The sequence below is a fragment of the Leopardus geoffroyi genome, chromosome D3, assembly GCF_018350155.1.
Source record: "Leopardus geoffroyi isolate Oge1 chromosome D3, O.geoffroyi_Oge1_pat1.0, whole genome shotgun sequence".
Classification (NCBI taxonomy): domain Eukaryota; kingdom Metazoa; phylum Chordata; class Mammalia; order Carnivora; family Felidae; genus Leopardus; species Leopardus geoffroyi.
The window spans coordinates 94,296,981-94,312,538 of NC_059339.1; the positions used below are offsets into that span (position 1 = coordinate 94,296,981).

General features: G+C 60.8%; 1 protein-coding gene across 4 annotated transcripts in view; it reads left to right on the forward strand.

Annotated features, from left to right (window-relative positions):
* CTDP1 (CTD phosphatase subunit 1) overlaps positions 1 to 15,558 on the forward strand; it is a 56,881-nt gene that overhangs the window by 20,580 nt on the left and 20,743 nt on the right. For 3 of the 4 annotated variants that reach the window (XM_045458020.1, XM_045458021.1, XM_045458019.1), the window contains exons 8-11: positions 589 to 1,578; positions 2,963 to 3,104; positions 3,679 to 3,882; positions 12,342 to 12,501. In XM_045458020.1, coding sequence (XP_045313976.1) covers positions 589 to 1,578; positions 2,963 to 3,104; positions 3,679 to 3,882; positions 12,342 to 12,501 — 1,496 coding nt within the window. Of the gene's footprint in view, positions 1 to 588; positions 1,579 to 2,962; positions 3,105 to 3,647; positions 3,883 to 12,341; positions 12,502 to 15,558 lie in introns of those variants that run through there. The other variant, XM_045458022.1, reaches the window with a different exon arrangement.

A 15,558-nucleotide genomic window follows, 5' to 3' on the forward strand; every position in this document is an offset into this window, starting at 1 on the left:
GAGAAGACAAGCAGGACGCTGGGAACTTGGCCATCGCGGTCCTTGGAAAGCATGAGCTGTGGGTTGTAGCACCTCCAGCTCCTTGGTGGGTGGCGCTGTGCCCTGGCCCAGAGCCTTCAGGGTGCCACACGGCTTCGCTTGTCTGGTGAGCTTGAAGCCAGAGTCTGTCTGGAGAAAATCCAGAGTTTTGGTTGGAAGTGTTTCTGATGATCTTTATTTCATAAGATGTTCTGAGGTGGGCAGTGATTGCCGGAGGTGCAGGCCAGGAGAAGGCGGGACCTGAGGGCGTTCCTGCGGGGCACAGACGGGATGGGGCGGCCAGAGCAGGGCTGGGGTGCCACCCACGGGCTGTCCGCCCACAGCGTGGAAACCAGCAGTGTTCTGTACGTTTTTAAACCGCTGTAAAAAAACACAACCAGTGGCCATCTATGGCCACAAACCTGGAATGTTGGCTGTCTGGTCCTTCCAGGCCACAGGCTGCCGAGCCCAGGTTGGAAGCATGGTGAGAGCAGACGCAGGGCGCACTGCCATTGCTCTGACAAGCGAACGTTAAATACCGGTCCCCTTCCCTTTTGTGTGCACCTGTAGTGACTCAGTCTTCTAAAGCTGCCGACGTCGCGGAACACGCTCCGTCCGTCAGGGAGACCGAGGAGGGACGGCAAATCCCTGGGGTCGAGCAAAGTAACGGCCTTGGGAAGCCCACGAGGGAGCTCAACGGGGGTGTCTCCCCACGGGGAGGCTGGCCCCTGCCTGGGCAGGAGGAGGACAGAGGCGCCCGGCCCGCCACCCATGGCCCCTTGGCTGATGGCAGGGGACCCCCAGCATGTGCTCAGCCGCACGGTCGGACGTCGCTGGAAAAGCGGCCCGCTCAGGGCACGGCAGGCGGTGACCTGGACTTTGACCTTTCCAGTGACAGCGAGTCGGACGCCCAGTCATCCTCTGAAGGCGAGAGCGGGGAGAGGAAGGGCCTGGAGAGGCCTCCGGGCTCACGAGATGCAGGGAAAGTGGCGCAGCGGGGAGGCCCTCCTGGTCCGGGAGGGGAGAGGCCTGCGGGAGCCAGTCCCTGTGGAGAGTCTGCCCCGGGTGAGCATCTGGATGTGCAGGACGAGGACGAGCGGGACGGCCTCTGCGGGCTGGGCGGGGGCTCTGCGGACAGGAAGGAGGCCGAGACCGAGTCGCAGAACAGCGAGCAGTCGGGCATCACGGCGGGCGAGTCCCTGGACCAGAGTGTGGAGGAGGAGGAGGAGGAGGAGGAGGACACGGATGAGGACGACCACCTGGTCTACCTGGAGGAGATCCTCGCTCGGGTGCACTCTGATTACTACGCCAAGTACGACCGCTACCTCCGCGGGGACAGCCAGGAACCCCCCGACATACGCAAGATCGTCCCTGAGCTCAAGAGCAGGGTGCTGGCAGACGTGGCCATAATATTTAGCGGGCTGCACCCCACAAACTTCCCCATCGAGAAGACGCGGGAGCATTACCACGCCACAGCCCTTGGAGCCAAGATCCTCACTCAGCTGGTGCTTGACCCCGACGACCCCGACAGGGCCACCCACCTGATCGCCGCGAGGGCAGGTAAGCGCCCGTGCCCCAGTCCTGCCCGTGGTGCCCCCGGTGCCGAGCACGTCCGCGTCGGTCTCGGGTGACCGCTCTTCGAACGAGCACGTCTGCTCGTTTCGTGGGGAGTTTTCAGAAGTTTGTTTCTGTGCCCGTGTGGCATTGTGTGGGTGTGTGCTGTGCGCGTGTGCCTCCCGGTCGCCGCCACACGCTCCCTGTAGTCGGGCTCCTTCTGGAGTGGGCGGTGCCCGCGGGCCAGCTGAGCATGAGGGGAGCCCAGTTACCGGTCGTCTGGGTGCTCGGTTCAGCGGGTGAGAGGGCGGCTGAGCCTGGGTTTGAAAACCGGACACGGGCTCTGGCGGGAACCGAGTAAGTCAAAAGGGATCGAAACCCGGAGAGTGAAAATTGAAGTCGTTCTAGGAAAGTCCCTCTCAGACGCTCAGGCTGCAGGAATTTCAGCCAACAAAACGGGCCTCCCCGCCCGCCCTCGCCCCCCCAGTAATGGGCGGCGTCAGGAAAAACCACTTGGTTGCTAAAAGAAAAAAACAAAACAATTATCGTTTCTGCATGGTCCTCGCAGACCGCAGCATGGTGTTTTCTGAGCAGGGACGCCCCCGATGCTCCAGGCCGGGGCCTCCAGGTGGCGGCCTACCCACGGGGCAGGCTTCCCCATCAGGCCAGCTCTGTCCCCGCGTGCATCACACCCTGTTTGATGGTCGCATAAAGGGGCAGATGGAAGGAAGCTCCGTGTTGGTGTGAAATGTTGGGAGGTCCTAACTGGGAGGGGGGCCGGCTCATGGCAGCCCCCGCACCCCGTGTGTGCAGCGAGCCCAGAACCCCCGCCTGGGCGCAGCAGGTGTCCCGGCTGTCTTTTTAGCCATTCCAGGGACACAGCTGCATGCACGTCGGGGGACGCTGCATGCCTCCCTCCCAGCTTGCACCTGGCCTGTCCATGCTTCAGCCCGGCTGTGCCTGCCCTACCTGGGCTACAGTGGGTGCAGGGGTGCTGAGTGGGGCCCTGAGCATCCAGCAGAGAAGCGGAGACGAGACGCAGCTGGAAGGGCATCTGGGCAGCGTTCCTGCAGCAGCAAGCTGGGGGCATTTGCACACATCAAGTGCACGGTCTCAGGGAAGAGTCCTTGGGCAGCTGGCTGCAGGTCACGGGGGCAGTGGGAAACTTCCCCACGGAAACAGATGGGCGCCTCCTGGCAGGGGTGAGGGGGTCTAGCGAGACCCCACTGCGGGCCCCTGCTGCGTGGGGCGGGCCAGGGGCCGGCAGCACGGACAATGAAATCCCGATTTGAGACACGTTGATTGTGCCAGGCAGAGTGATTCAGGGCTGCCCCTTGCCCGCAGCCAGGCTGGAGTGTCAGGCTGTCCCCCCCCCCCCCCCCCCCTGCAGGCACAGAGAAGGTGCGCCAGGCCCAGGAATGCGGGCAGCTGCACGTGGTCAATCCCGACTGGCTGTGGAGCTGCCTGGAGCGCTGGGACAGAGTGGAGGAGCAGCTGTTCCCGCTCAGGGCCGACTATGGCCGGGCCCAGAGGTGAGTGCCGTGCCCACTACCCGCCTCCCCCTCCCCTGGGGTCCCCACGACCCAGGCCGGGCCCTTGCTGCCGGGCCGGCGTTCCCAGCCCTGCCGAGCACGCGCTGTGCAGAGTCGCTGCCCGCGCTCTTTGTCCGGACGGTGCCACGCCGCCTTGGGTCTTAGCAGGGAAGCTCGGTTTGCCTGCATTTCCTTCCTGGCCTTGGGGCGGTGTCGTGAGCCATGTGGTGGCTTCACGAGTGCCAGCAGCGTGCCAGCGGCAGAGGGATGGTGAGGGGGGAGAGGGGAGCCTGCCGGACCTGGTGGTGCTGCAGGAGAGGCCCCGTCTATGCATTTGCAGGGGGAAGGCCTGTTCTGTCGAGAACGGCCTGAGAAAACGCCTCCTGTTCTGTGTCTGAGCTTGTTTTGGGGTAAAGTTCGGAAGTGGGCGTCAGGGGGGTGGGGACCGCAGGCCCTGGCTGAGGTTCCAGGCAGGTGCGGGGCATAGGCTTTCGCTTGCGGCCCCGCTAAGCGGCGGTTGCTGGGTGTTTGGGTCTGTTCCAGTGCTTTCTCGGCCCTTGTTCTGGTCCTGCAGGGAGGACGGTCCCGCAGCCTTTCCCGACAGGCAGGGTGCACTTCCAACCGCCTTGTTCCACCCGACGCCCGTCCACCCCAGGGCCCAGTCTGGGCCGGAAGTTCGCATCTACGATGCCAACACGGGCAAGCTCATCCGGAAAGGTGCTGTGGGCCCCGGGCCCCCCAGCTCCCTGGCGGTCCACACGGAACACTCCTCCTTCAGGTACATGAGCTTGGGGCGGCCGTGCAGCAGCAGGCGGCCCTCTGAGCCCCTGAGACCGCGCACACGTTGAGAGTGGACCCAAAGTGGTGCTGGCGGGACATGAAGTTGGCGTTCGCTCTGTCCTGCGTTGGGGCTGGGCTCACCCGCTGTGGCATCGGCCTCTTGCACAGTCTGTCCCGTCTTGTTCCCTGACCCTGGAACAGGTCGGGTCAGGGTCTAGCCGGTGAGATGTTCTGCGCACCCCAGGCACGCTCTCACATTTACCCGGCGCTGTCTCCGACGGGCCGTTCCGTCTGCAGATTGGACCCGTGCCCTGATGTCGGCCCACCTCCCCCAGCCCGACCCCATGGTGGCGGCGGAGAAGCCAGCTCTGGGCACCCCCTGGTGTCTGGTCCTGCTTCCTGCCGAGATCTGAGTGAGGGAGGTGGTGGCTGCTTGTAAACGGGAACGGAGGGGAGACTCTTCACTGGGTCAGTCCTGCGCTCCCCTGTCTTAAGTCTGAGGATTCAGGACACGCTCTTTGCCCGCTGGCACGTTCTGTGTGTCGCGAGAGTTCGTTTCTACTGCTGAGATGGTGAGCTCACCCCACTTCTGCGGTCCCTCCATTTGAGAGGAGCCTGACAGGTGTGCAGGACGGTGGGGTTCAGGCCGCTGTCGAGGCTCTGGGGAGGCTGGTGTCGGGCCAGGCCATGGGGGCTGTCTGGGGAGGGCAGTGTCGGGCCCAGCCACGCGGGCACAGGTCTGCAGAGGTGAGGTCAAGGGAGCCACTCCCGTGAGGTCCAAGGTGGACGCCGGGGCCCAGGAGGCCTGAAGACAGGGACGGGATTAGCGGAGATTTTAGAGGTGCTTCTGATAAAGTTCTGGTCAGAGGCTGTTAGACACACTGATGGACCGTGGTGCCAGCTCGGCCGGAAGCCAGCATGGCAGCACGAGAAACGTGTGGCCCCGGAGCTGTCGGGGGCAGCCAGGGAGGCCTGAGGGGAGCCTCAGCCCAATGCAGCACCAGAGATGCGGTCCAGGTGGAGGCAGGTGTGAGTGGACGCTCCAGGAGGGGAGACTGGGGCAGGAATGGGGGGGGGGGGGTGGTCAGGAGAATAGGACTCAGTGCAGTCAGCTGGCAGACCACTTACAGGGGGCCACCTCTGTGCTGACCGGCAGGTCACGGGACCGAGTGCACTCGTTCTGCTCAAGGAGCATAGACGGTTCTGCGCCCCCTTAGCCGGCGTCTCCCCTGGGGCGTGTGCCCCGGCTCGTGCGGTGGCCCGTGGCCTGCCTCTTACAGGTCTGATCCTCCTGCTGACGGCGAACAGTCCTGGAAGCTGTGGTTGGGAGGCCCCGACACGGTGGCCCAGCTTGTGTGGAGCAAAGCCAAACACGGGGGCTGGGGGGGCAGAGGTTGGGGTTTGAAGCTGTCGGCACAGCTGGGACTTGGGACAGGGCCTTTTCAGCAACGCTGCTGAGTGTTGGTGCTGAGACACGCCCGGTGAACGTCAGTGCTAGTACCGCACGTGCTGGTGCAGGACACTGGGGTGCGGTGGGAAGGCACGTGGCGGGTGGGAAGGTGGGGCCTGGGCCCCGTGCCTGAGTCCGTGGGGCTGTGGGATGCCGTAGTGCCAGCCTTCCCCGCGTCACGCTTCTTGGGGAGAAGGCGTTTACGCAGGCGGGGTGAGGGGAACGTCACTGGGGCGTGCCCGAGTTTCTTACCCTTTCTCGCAGGCAGTGCTGTGACCCTCTGTACTGATGTCTCCACTGCCAGGCTCAGCCAAGATGGGCTGCAAGGGGTGGTGTTTCCCCTGCACCCTGGGCGGCTGGTGGTCCTGAGTCGGGTTTGGGGGGTTCGTGGACCATGGGACTGGGGCGGGGGTGTGTCCTGTCTTCAAACGTGTGCTGCAGTGGCCTCAGCCTTCGGTGTCCACGCACTTCCTCGTGGGCTTTAAAGTTGACAGCCCCCTGAGACTGCCCCGCGAAGCCCCCCACCGGGCCCCCTCGGAGGACTAGCGCTTGACTTCGAGCGGAGCCGTAGGGCCCGTGCCGCTCACAGGGGGTACAAGCTGTGGGCCTCCGTCAAGCACCTAGAGCCCCCTCCTTGGAGAGGCGTGATGCCGCCCTTGGGATGGTCGTGTGGTTCAGGTTCCTTTCGTGGGTGACATTCTGCAGGGAGTTGTAGTGCGCGTCACGGGGCGGCGTGTGCGTTGAGAGCGCGCACAGCACCTGACTCACAGCTTCCGGTCATCTCGTGGTGGAAGGAGGCCTGAAATCCACGCCGTACCGATGTTCACGTGAACAGTTCCTGTTCTTTAGAACCTGCTTTTCGTGCCGTTGAAGGTTCAGTAACAAACGTTTTAGTGAATTGTAAGCGTAGACAACAAACGTTTGGAACGTTTCAGACTTAGGTTCAGAACGGTTTGGGGATCATTCAGCCTTGCTCGAAATCAGTGGAAGGATGCCAGGAAATCCAGGACGTGGGAGAAGAAGTGACGGGGTGTTGTCTGAGCACACGTGCAGGTGGGGAGTGGACGTGAATAGAGCGGAACGCTGATCTCCCGGAACGCTGACGGTCGAGCAGCGCACAACTGCCCTTCTGTTGTGACACGTGTGTGTGGCTTGTGTGAACAGTTTCAGATGACTGAAAAAGCAGCGTTTCAGCTCCGTCTTCTTGGAGGAAAACACACTGAGCCGTGGTTTATTCAGAGGTGGCTCTCGGTGAAATTTTCTTTTTTGAACTTGGAAGCGTGGTTTCCGCCAAACATTAACTGAATCGTTGCCGGTCCGCGTAGGTATGCAGAAGGTCATTAACGGCGACCATTGAATCTTCCTCATCACGGAAGGGTGGTGGGAAGCACCGCTGTTTCCAGACCAACATGTCCCCCTGCTGTGGTCGATTGCACCAGGGGCAGCTTGAGGCTGTGTTAAGTAACTTGTCACCTTGTGTCAATTGTGCTTCCTTTTTTGTGTGTAGGAAACCGTATGTTCTGGAAATAACCATTGTCGGTAGAGTTTATGGGTAGTCCTGTTCTCAAAATTGACGAAATGACACACAGGGAAGGTGACGCCCATCTCAGCAGCAGAGGAAAGGGGAACAGGAGGGGGCCGGGCACATGCGCTCACGGGCATTGGGGGGCTGCTCACGACCCCATGCGTTGTTTCGTCTTCGCGGCCATAGAGTAAGGTCTTCCTTTCCATTGAGACCTGTTTATTGGATTTCACGTTGTGCCCCACACGCCTGTGTCCGTAATCCTCCCGGCACCCGCGGCCACCCAGACATCCACACCCCCAGGCCTCGCAGATGGAACCGTGGGCTGCGGGGCCCCTGCCCGCTGCCCCTTCCAGGCTCTGGGCCCCCTGCACCTGTGTGTCCAGGGCTGCAAGAAGGCGGGCCCCGAGATCGGTGGCTCGGCGCCATTCTGAGCCTGGAGCCCCACGTAGACCCCATTGTGACAGGCCGCCTGGAGCTGTGGGCGCGGACACCGCTCCGTGCACTTGTCTGAGGCCCTGAGGATCGTGGGTGTCTGTTCTCTTTGTTTCGATGTTTTTGGATCTGGGCTGGTCAGAGCTCCTTGGGGCTCTCCCACCGTCGTGGGCGTTCGCGAGGGCATTTCTTCTCCCCCGTGAGATACGCGTGTGCTGCTCAGGGACAACGTGGGGTAAGAACAGGCTTCGTCTGGTTGCCGGCTGCAGTCTACCTCAGGCTTCCGCAGGCGGGACACTGGTGGGACCCTGGGGTGCGGCGGTGAAGGGGACTCCTGGTCTGGGGCAGGGGTGGGGCGGCCAGGACCACAGAGGAGCAGGGAGCGCTCGCCAAGCTGTCGTCAGACCTTCCCTCTCTCCCTGCAGGGATGGGGCCAGAATTCTGAATTCCTTTTTGTTTGCCCATCGTTAAGGTGTGTTGTTAGTTGTGAGCATTTGGGGTTTTTTTATTAGAAGTTGTAGTTTGAGGTCACTGTAGACCTACAGGCAGTTGTGAGATGGAACAGCGGCCCTGTGTGCCCTTCACCCAGTTTGCCCGGCATCTTGTAAACCTGTAGGCCCGTCTCACGGCCTACTGGCCTGGCCGTTGTTCTGACATGGTCAGAACCTCCGCCGGCAGGGGGCCCCTGACGCCCCTCCCCTTTCCACCCCCTTCCAGCGCGCCCCCCCCCCCACCCCACTCACCGCCCCTCCCTGGGGTGTGGCGCACACAGGCACTGTGTACGTGACCCCCACTCGCATCCGTCTCCACTGCTGCCGCATTGCTGGCTTTCTCCTCTTGGCTGCAGCGTCCTGCTGAGGATGACAGCAGGGGTGTGTCTAGCCTGGGTCCTGGCCAGGAAGGCTGCTCCCAGCCTTTGCGTCTGCTCAGTCCCTTTCTTCAGGACCCACGCGCAGGGGTGCAGCTGCTGGGCTGTGTGCGGAGCGTGTGGTTTTATTCAAAACCCGCTTCCTCTGGGGGCAGCGGTGCCTTCGTTCCACCAAGAGGGCAGGAGAGACCCTTCTCTGCACCGCTGCTGGCCTGTGGTGTAGACGCCGTATGTCACCGCGGCCGTCGGACGGTGTGCGCCCTCAAGGGACGCGCTGTCCCGACTCGTGGGCTTCCTCAGTCAAGTGTGCGTGTCTCTGGCCCATTTGCCAGCTGGGTTGTTGTGTTGCGTGTAATCATCATCTGTATTTTGTCGGTACTGGAGCTTTGTGAACCGTGAGACCCGAAGGTATTCTCTCCTGCTCTGTACCTTTGCAGAGTCCGGGAGAGCGGAAGCAGTTTCATTTTGTTGAATCAGTCAGCTTTTATTTAGCAGCCTTTTTCACGCATTCTACGTTAGGTGTCGAGTGTGCTGGCTCTGCGTGGTCCTGGATTCTGAAGGTTTGTGTCTTGATCTGGCAGTTTCACAGCTGTGCGTTCTGTAGTTAAGGCCATGGTCTCCTGAGTTTGTGCACAGTGTGAGATTCTAGGGTGGGGGTCAGGTTTGTTGCCGCTCTGGCACCCGAGTCACATGTCGGGGAACCTCTGTGCAGGTCTGTTCTGGGTCCCCACCTGTTCCCTCGATCTGCACACATTTGGGCCTTTTCTCTTTATTTTTTTTTATTAATTTTTTTTTTTTTTTACACATGTATTTGTTTTCGAGAGACAGAGCATGAGCGGGGGAGGGGCAGAGGGAAAGAAGGATACACAGAATCCGAAGGAGGCTCCGGGCTCCGAGCTGTCAGCACAGAGCCCCACACAGGGCTCGAACTCACAAACCGTGAGATCATGACCTTCGCCGAAGTCAGACGCTTAACAAACTGAGCCACCCAGGCGCCCTGGGCCTTTTCTTGATGTTAAGGTGAAACATTTCGTTTTTCACCTTTAAGTATGATGTGGTACCTGTAGTTTTTCTGTAGATGCTTTTCCCAAATTGGGGGAAATTTCCCTTTCTTCCCATTCTTCTGTGAGTTTTTATCCTGAATGGATATTAAATTTTTCCAGATGCCTCCTCTGTACTCATATCACGTGGTTTTTTGTCTTTGGCCTGTCATTCGAATTCTGTTTCTCTTGTTGGCCAGTAACATTTCTTTGGCTGTTTTCAAGAGTGTTTTCCTTGTCTTGAATAAGAAGTTTGACGATGGAGTGTTTTAATGTGGACTCGGAGGTGTGTTCTCTTTGGATCCACTCAGCTTCTCGAATCTGGAAGTTTAATGTCTTGCCCAAATTTAGGATGTTTGCAGCCCTTGTTCTTTGAGGACTTTTCCAGTTCTGTCGTGTTTGTCCTCGTTCCGGGCTCCTGGACACCAGTACTGAATCACGTGTTCTTCAGGCTGCTCTTTCTTCCTTTTCAGTCTGTTTTCTCCCTGATGTGTAGACTGAGCCATTTCTCTTACGCGTCAGGCTCTGTCCCCTTTGCCGTGACGTGGAGCCCGTCCAGTGCAGTTTTAAATTTTCATGTATCGGCGTGTTTTCGTGCTGACGCTGCCCCGTGGTGCTTCCCCGGCCGCGGTGGCTGTGCCAGGCCTCCTCCTGCAGCCGCGTGACCGGCGCTTGGCGGCCTGTCGAATCCTTTTCATTGCGATGCTGTCCCACGTGCCCGAGAGTCCCCGACCTTTGCCCCCACAGAGTGCACCTCCCCGGCTGTCCTCCTCCTTCGGCTTGAGGTCTTGCTGTTCTTGGGAGGACAAGGGGTTTTCTTTCTTTCTTTTTGTTAAGTTTATTTATTTATTTTGAGAGACAGTGCACGAGCAGGGGAGCAGGGGTCGGGGGTGGGGAGAGAGAGTCCAAAGCAGGCTCCAGGCCATCAGCCCAGACAGAGCCCGACGAGGAGCGCGATCCTGTGAACTGTGAGATCGTGACCTGAGCCGAAACCGAGGGTCACGCTTAACCGACTGAGCCACCCGGGCGCCCCACGAGTGATTTTCAGCTGAAGCCTGGGTGGTTTCACGGCACGTCATGAGAGCCTCGACCTTACTCAAACTTCGCATTTGGCTGTCTCCCCCTGGCTCTGCTCCGGCAGCACGGTGGACGCACCTGTCCCCGGTGGGGAGCCTGGGGTCCTTGTTGCTCCTGGGCCAAAGGGTCACCTCGGGTCACCCCCCAGGGTCGCCACAGACACAGGGCGGGTGGGTGTTCATGTTACAACCAGGTGAACGTCAACGTCTGACTCTGACACCTCCCAGCCTGGGGTGAGGGTCTCATTCCTTGTCCCGGCCCCAGCCACCAGGGTCTCCACGGACACTGCGTAGTCGGGGGGTGCTCATTACCGGCTGGCCCGGAGGAAGATCCTGACCGCCTACTCTGCATTCTCTGAGACCTGTGACGGGGGCATGGTGTGTGGTATTGGCCTGTGGGAGAGCAAGTGACTGTCTGAAGCTTTCCTGTTCTGCACGGGGTCCCTCTGTGGGTTTCTCCTGGAGAGATGAGGCCACTTTGGGCCTTGTGTCTGCCCGTTGGTGTTTTGCGTCACTGGCTCCTGGCCCTCTTCCGTCAGCCCTCGAGTCAGCTCTCTGTGTCCCCCGCCGGCGCCCCCAGGAGGATGGCGGAGGCCCAGCTGCCTTCCTGGGAGTAAAGTCAACTTGTGATTCAGAATAGACCGTGAGTCTTTGGAGTTTCGTTTCCTCTTGCATTTACGGTCTCGTTTTTGGGGAGCTCTGCGAGCAGCATGGCATGGGGGCCTTGCAGGTCGGGAAGAGGGAGCTCTCCGTCCTGGGGGTTTAGTCCACCAGATCTCCCCACGTTAGACGAAACTGAGCCATTGCACGTTACCACGGTAAAAGAGCTGTGCGGTAACGTATCAGCTGCTTTCCAAACGGGAAAGGAACGTAACGCCAAGAATGGCTTGTCTTGCACTTTTGTGACTCTCTTGCTCCCACCGGCCTCTGCACCTGCCTGTTGTGCTCCGCCCTTGGATGGAAACACAGGAGGAAATTCTGCCGCCTCCCGTGTGGCGTGTCGTTGGTGAGGGGAGACGCCCTGGGGGCCGATTCGGTGTCTTACGAGATGAAGAGAATCACCCCCTTTCGAGGGATAGCGCCCGAGAGGTAGGCCGGCCAGCGCTCCCTGATTAAAACTGCACCTGCTTTTCCGAAGGGAGACTGTACGTGGCCGTTTCCCGCGGTCGCCCCGGGGGTCTTGGCTGCGGGGTGGGCGGCGGGCAGCGTGGTGTGGACGGCACTGGCGAGGCCCCGGTGTCAGGTCCTCGTGTCCGTCCCTAACAAGTCCCCCTTTCGTTAGACACGCAGCCGCTGCTTTTCCGTGTTGTGGCTTAGACTTCGTACCCGCGTCGTCTTCAAAATCAGGAGGCTTGGCCGCGTCGTCAGTGTCTCAGGGAGCGGACGTGTTGGGCGGTGACAGTGGGGTCGGAAGTGTCCTCGTGCCCGTGGCCCACCTGAGAGCGCGTGCTCCGGGCCTGCCGCCGACACGGACGCGTGTGCCGAGGGCGCCGTGAGATGCTGTGCGGCCGGTCCTGGGATCGGCTCCGGGGAAGAGCCTTCTGGAAGTGCTCACTGGTCTTTTGTGTTCGTGTTTGATTGATGGGCGGAACCGTGCGGCTGGAATGCTGGGTCGCCTTCCCCGGTGCCCGGGTGGACGGCGCACCGACTTCAGTCCCCGCAGCCTGTGTCTTCAGTTGGGCAGCTCGTTCTTTCTGTTCTGGGCAGAATAGAGAGATGTGCTGCGTTGGTTTTGTTTTTTTTTTTAAAAACTCTTGCGGCTTGCTCGACCTTACTTTGAGGATAAGTACCTCTCCTGCTGGTTTCTAGGAACGTGCTCCCTAGCTCTTCATGTCTTGTCCTTCGCTCTGAGCCGAGGGACCCAAGAGCAGCGGTGCTGTGGGGGGGGGGGGGGGGGGGGTAGTGGGCGGGGTCGTCCACTTTCAGCGGGAGGGAAGCGCGCGGGGACCGTGGAGGGACAGGGTGGCTTTTCGTAACTAAATGCCCTTTGTGCTTGTTTACGAGCTCCGAGTCGGGAGGCCGTGGAAGCGCCTCTCCTCACGCGGGCCCTGTGACGTTCGTTTCAGAGTGGTTCAGCCGCCACCACAGATGCTCGCTCAGGAGCTGCCGGACACCCGACGCGGAGAGCGGCCCGGCCCCGGCGGGAGGAAGCGACAGCCCAGCATGTCAGAGACCATGCCGCTGTACACGCTGTGTAAGGAGGACTTAGAGAGTATGGACAAAGAGGTGAGGCCCGCGGGCGCCGCACGCCAGGGGCAGGGCGCCCACCGCGCTCACGCTCCGCCCTCGCTTGCCCAGGGACGCTTCCGCTGGCGGATTTGGCGCGGCCTGGAGTGATGCGTCGGGGCGTCGGCGACCCCGGAAAGCCCGGCCGCGCCCCACCGGGGGTGCCTGCGCGCTCCCCCGACCCCGCCGTTGGCGAGGGCCCGGCATCGGGCGGGCAGGGCCGGGGCCGCCGGCGGCCTGCACTGCCCAGCGGGAGATCCGAGGTGACCTCCTGCCCGGGTCACGGGGGCTCTAAAACACAGGTGACGGTTGGCAGTTCACGGCAGGCTCTTGTTATTACGCCACTAAATGGCTCTAGGCGACATCGGTGGCGTTTTTGTCTCTTCAGATCCTTAAGTGTGGGAATAGTGATAATAGGGCCGTGAATCCATTTTGGATTAGAGGTTAAATACGGTAGGGGTCTCCGTTTGGGACAAAACAGCCAAAACTGCAGGTAATTTTGTCATGTGCCCGGTGCTTCATCTCCTGAAAGGAGCCCGTCCGAGGCCCGCTGGCCCCCAGGCACCGGGACCCCTGCTCTTCTGCCCCGGCCAGTACCCTCGAGGGAGGGGCCCCCCCGTCGGGGTTTCCGTGTGTCTGTAGGTGGTGTGCGGGTGGCGTCAGTGCAGAAAGCCACGTCGCGCGTCCGAGTGAACGTGGCCCCTTGTCACGCCCAACCAGCCCTCTGCTTGGGACGGAAGCCGTGCACCGGCCGGCCGGCCCGCCCCACGGCCGCCTGGATTTCTGCTCCGGCACCGCACCGTGCTCCGTGCTCGTTGCCACCGGTGGGAGGGCCCGTGCGTAGAAAAGCGCATTTTAGTTTATCTTCAGTAGGGGAACGTCAGTGGCACGTTCGGTACGGAATCTTACTGGGAGCCCTCGTCCCTTTCCGTCGCCGGTTTACCTTGCAGCGCTTGGAGCCTGTCTGCAGGTGTGTCGATTCCCTTTCTTGGCCATTTTTTGAATATTTAGCTGGTGGAGGTGCTTTTTTCTTGTTGTTTCCCAAGCGTTTTCTCCGGAAGAATTTCCTCAGCGCTGCTCTTTGATCTCTGGGTCGATCCAGCAGGTCGCTGACCCCACAGAGACCTGGGGGAGAGGGCCGCTGGCGCGTGCCTCCCCCGTCCTCCCAGCCACCCTGCAGACGCGCACACACCGACCTGCTAGGTAGTGACGGCTACTTTGGTATTTGTTCCAGGTCAGGGGACGTCGGAATCTTACCGTGAAATGAAAGTGCTACGTGCAACTTTCTGTCACTTTGAGAGAAAGGAAAGGGAGCCTCCGAGCCTTCGATCCGGCTCCCCGGCGGTAGGAAGTGGCAAAGGCCAGAGCAGCCCGGCACTTGAGAGCTGGCGAGCCCTGGGCCGCCGTGGCAGTAGAGGGCCGCGTCCCGTGAGCCCCACAGGGAGGCAGGTGCCACGCTCGGGCGCTCACACTCCACCTCCACTCCTCTTCCCCGATTCCTGGCTCTGGGCAAGCACGGCGGGCCGGAGGCTGCAGGGTTTAGGGGTCGGAAACTGAGCGGCGGGGAAGCGAGCGTGCGTGACCGTGCCCGTGTACGGCGGTGTTCCTGCCCAGCACGTGGCCGAGGCTGGAGAGACCTTCCCGCGCACCTGGCTGCTGGGGGCCCCAGGTGGTCTCAGCAGCTTTGCGCCAGGCCACACGGGGACATCCTGGGCAAAGTGTGCCTCTGATAGGAGGGATACCCTGGTGTCAGAAGATGCCTGTTGCCGCGTGTGCCCCCTTCTCCTGGAACACCCACGTGCCCAGAGTGGGCCTCAGAGCCCTGTTGTCGGGCGGCAGGAGACATGCCTCTGGAAAGCAGGCACGCTGCCTCCCCGGACGCTGGTCTTGGGCTGCTGCTCCGTGAGCTCGAGGCGGAGGCTCTGAGAGTCCCGCGTGGGCTCGGCCGGGTCTCGTGAGGCGCGCTGCCCTCAAACGGATCTGGGTTCGCCATCGGGAGCGGGGAGCAGAGACGGTGAAAGGGGGAGATGTGTGATGATCGTGCTGCGCACGCAGGTTTCAGAGAGTGTCACGGGCTGCAAGGCGGTGGCCGAGGTCTCTGGCCTGTGCCGAAGGGAGGGAGGGAGGGTGATGCTCTTGGGAGACTCTGAAGTAAATCTTTGGAGAGAATCCCGGGCGGCTTCCCCACACCTGGAGCTGCTTGTGATAGAGGGGCTCTTGTCTCTGCCGCTGACGTGTGCGACTGCTTTTGTTTTCTGGTGGTCTTTGTCCTTTTGAGATAATTCAGGGGGGACTGCTGTTCAGCGTCGTTCTGGTTTCCATAGAAATTGGTACGCATTAGAGACTTGGGTGGCCTGCTTTTTGTGTATTCGTTCTTCGATTTATCGGGAACGTTCAGTTGAGTAACCGAATGTCTCTCGTATCAGTTCATTAGTGGCTTATCTGCCAATACTTACTTCAAATACAGTTAGGTTCTAGGAATTGTGAAATCTGCCTCAGGTCCCCTGGCAGGATTCTGTACCCTCAGCAGGCCGGTGTCTTACTCAGTTCAGTAAACGAAGGTCCCAGAAAATAAGACTGACCAACATGAGCTTCCTCCGCTGTGACCACCCACACCGTGTCCTGATGCCCCCGTGCTCACCTGTGCACTCAGAGGCCACTGTAGTTGTATTTTTTTAGTCCACTAGAGGGGGCTCTTCAGACAGCCTGTCATCAGCATGGACAGGTGCTCCGCAGCCAGGGTGTCCCAAGGTGGGGGTCCATCAAAGGCGCTCAGACACAACCTCCAGCCCCCAGCAGCCCCGGTCCCCTTCATTCTGTCTCCCATTTTGTCCTGCCGGAGCTCCACTCAAGTCACCCAAGAGGCACAGCTCACCGGTGACAAAGTGTTCTAGGTCCTGCAGGGCCCGCCCCTGGGCTTTTGTCCTTGTCATGCACCAGACATCACGCTGGCGTTTCAGACCAGCATCCTTGCAAACCAGGGTCTGAGACAATCTTCCGGTTACTGTTTCCAGACGGTCCTAAAACCACAGCAGCGCCCCTCAGCCACGGCCTCCC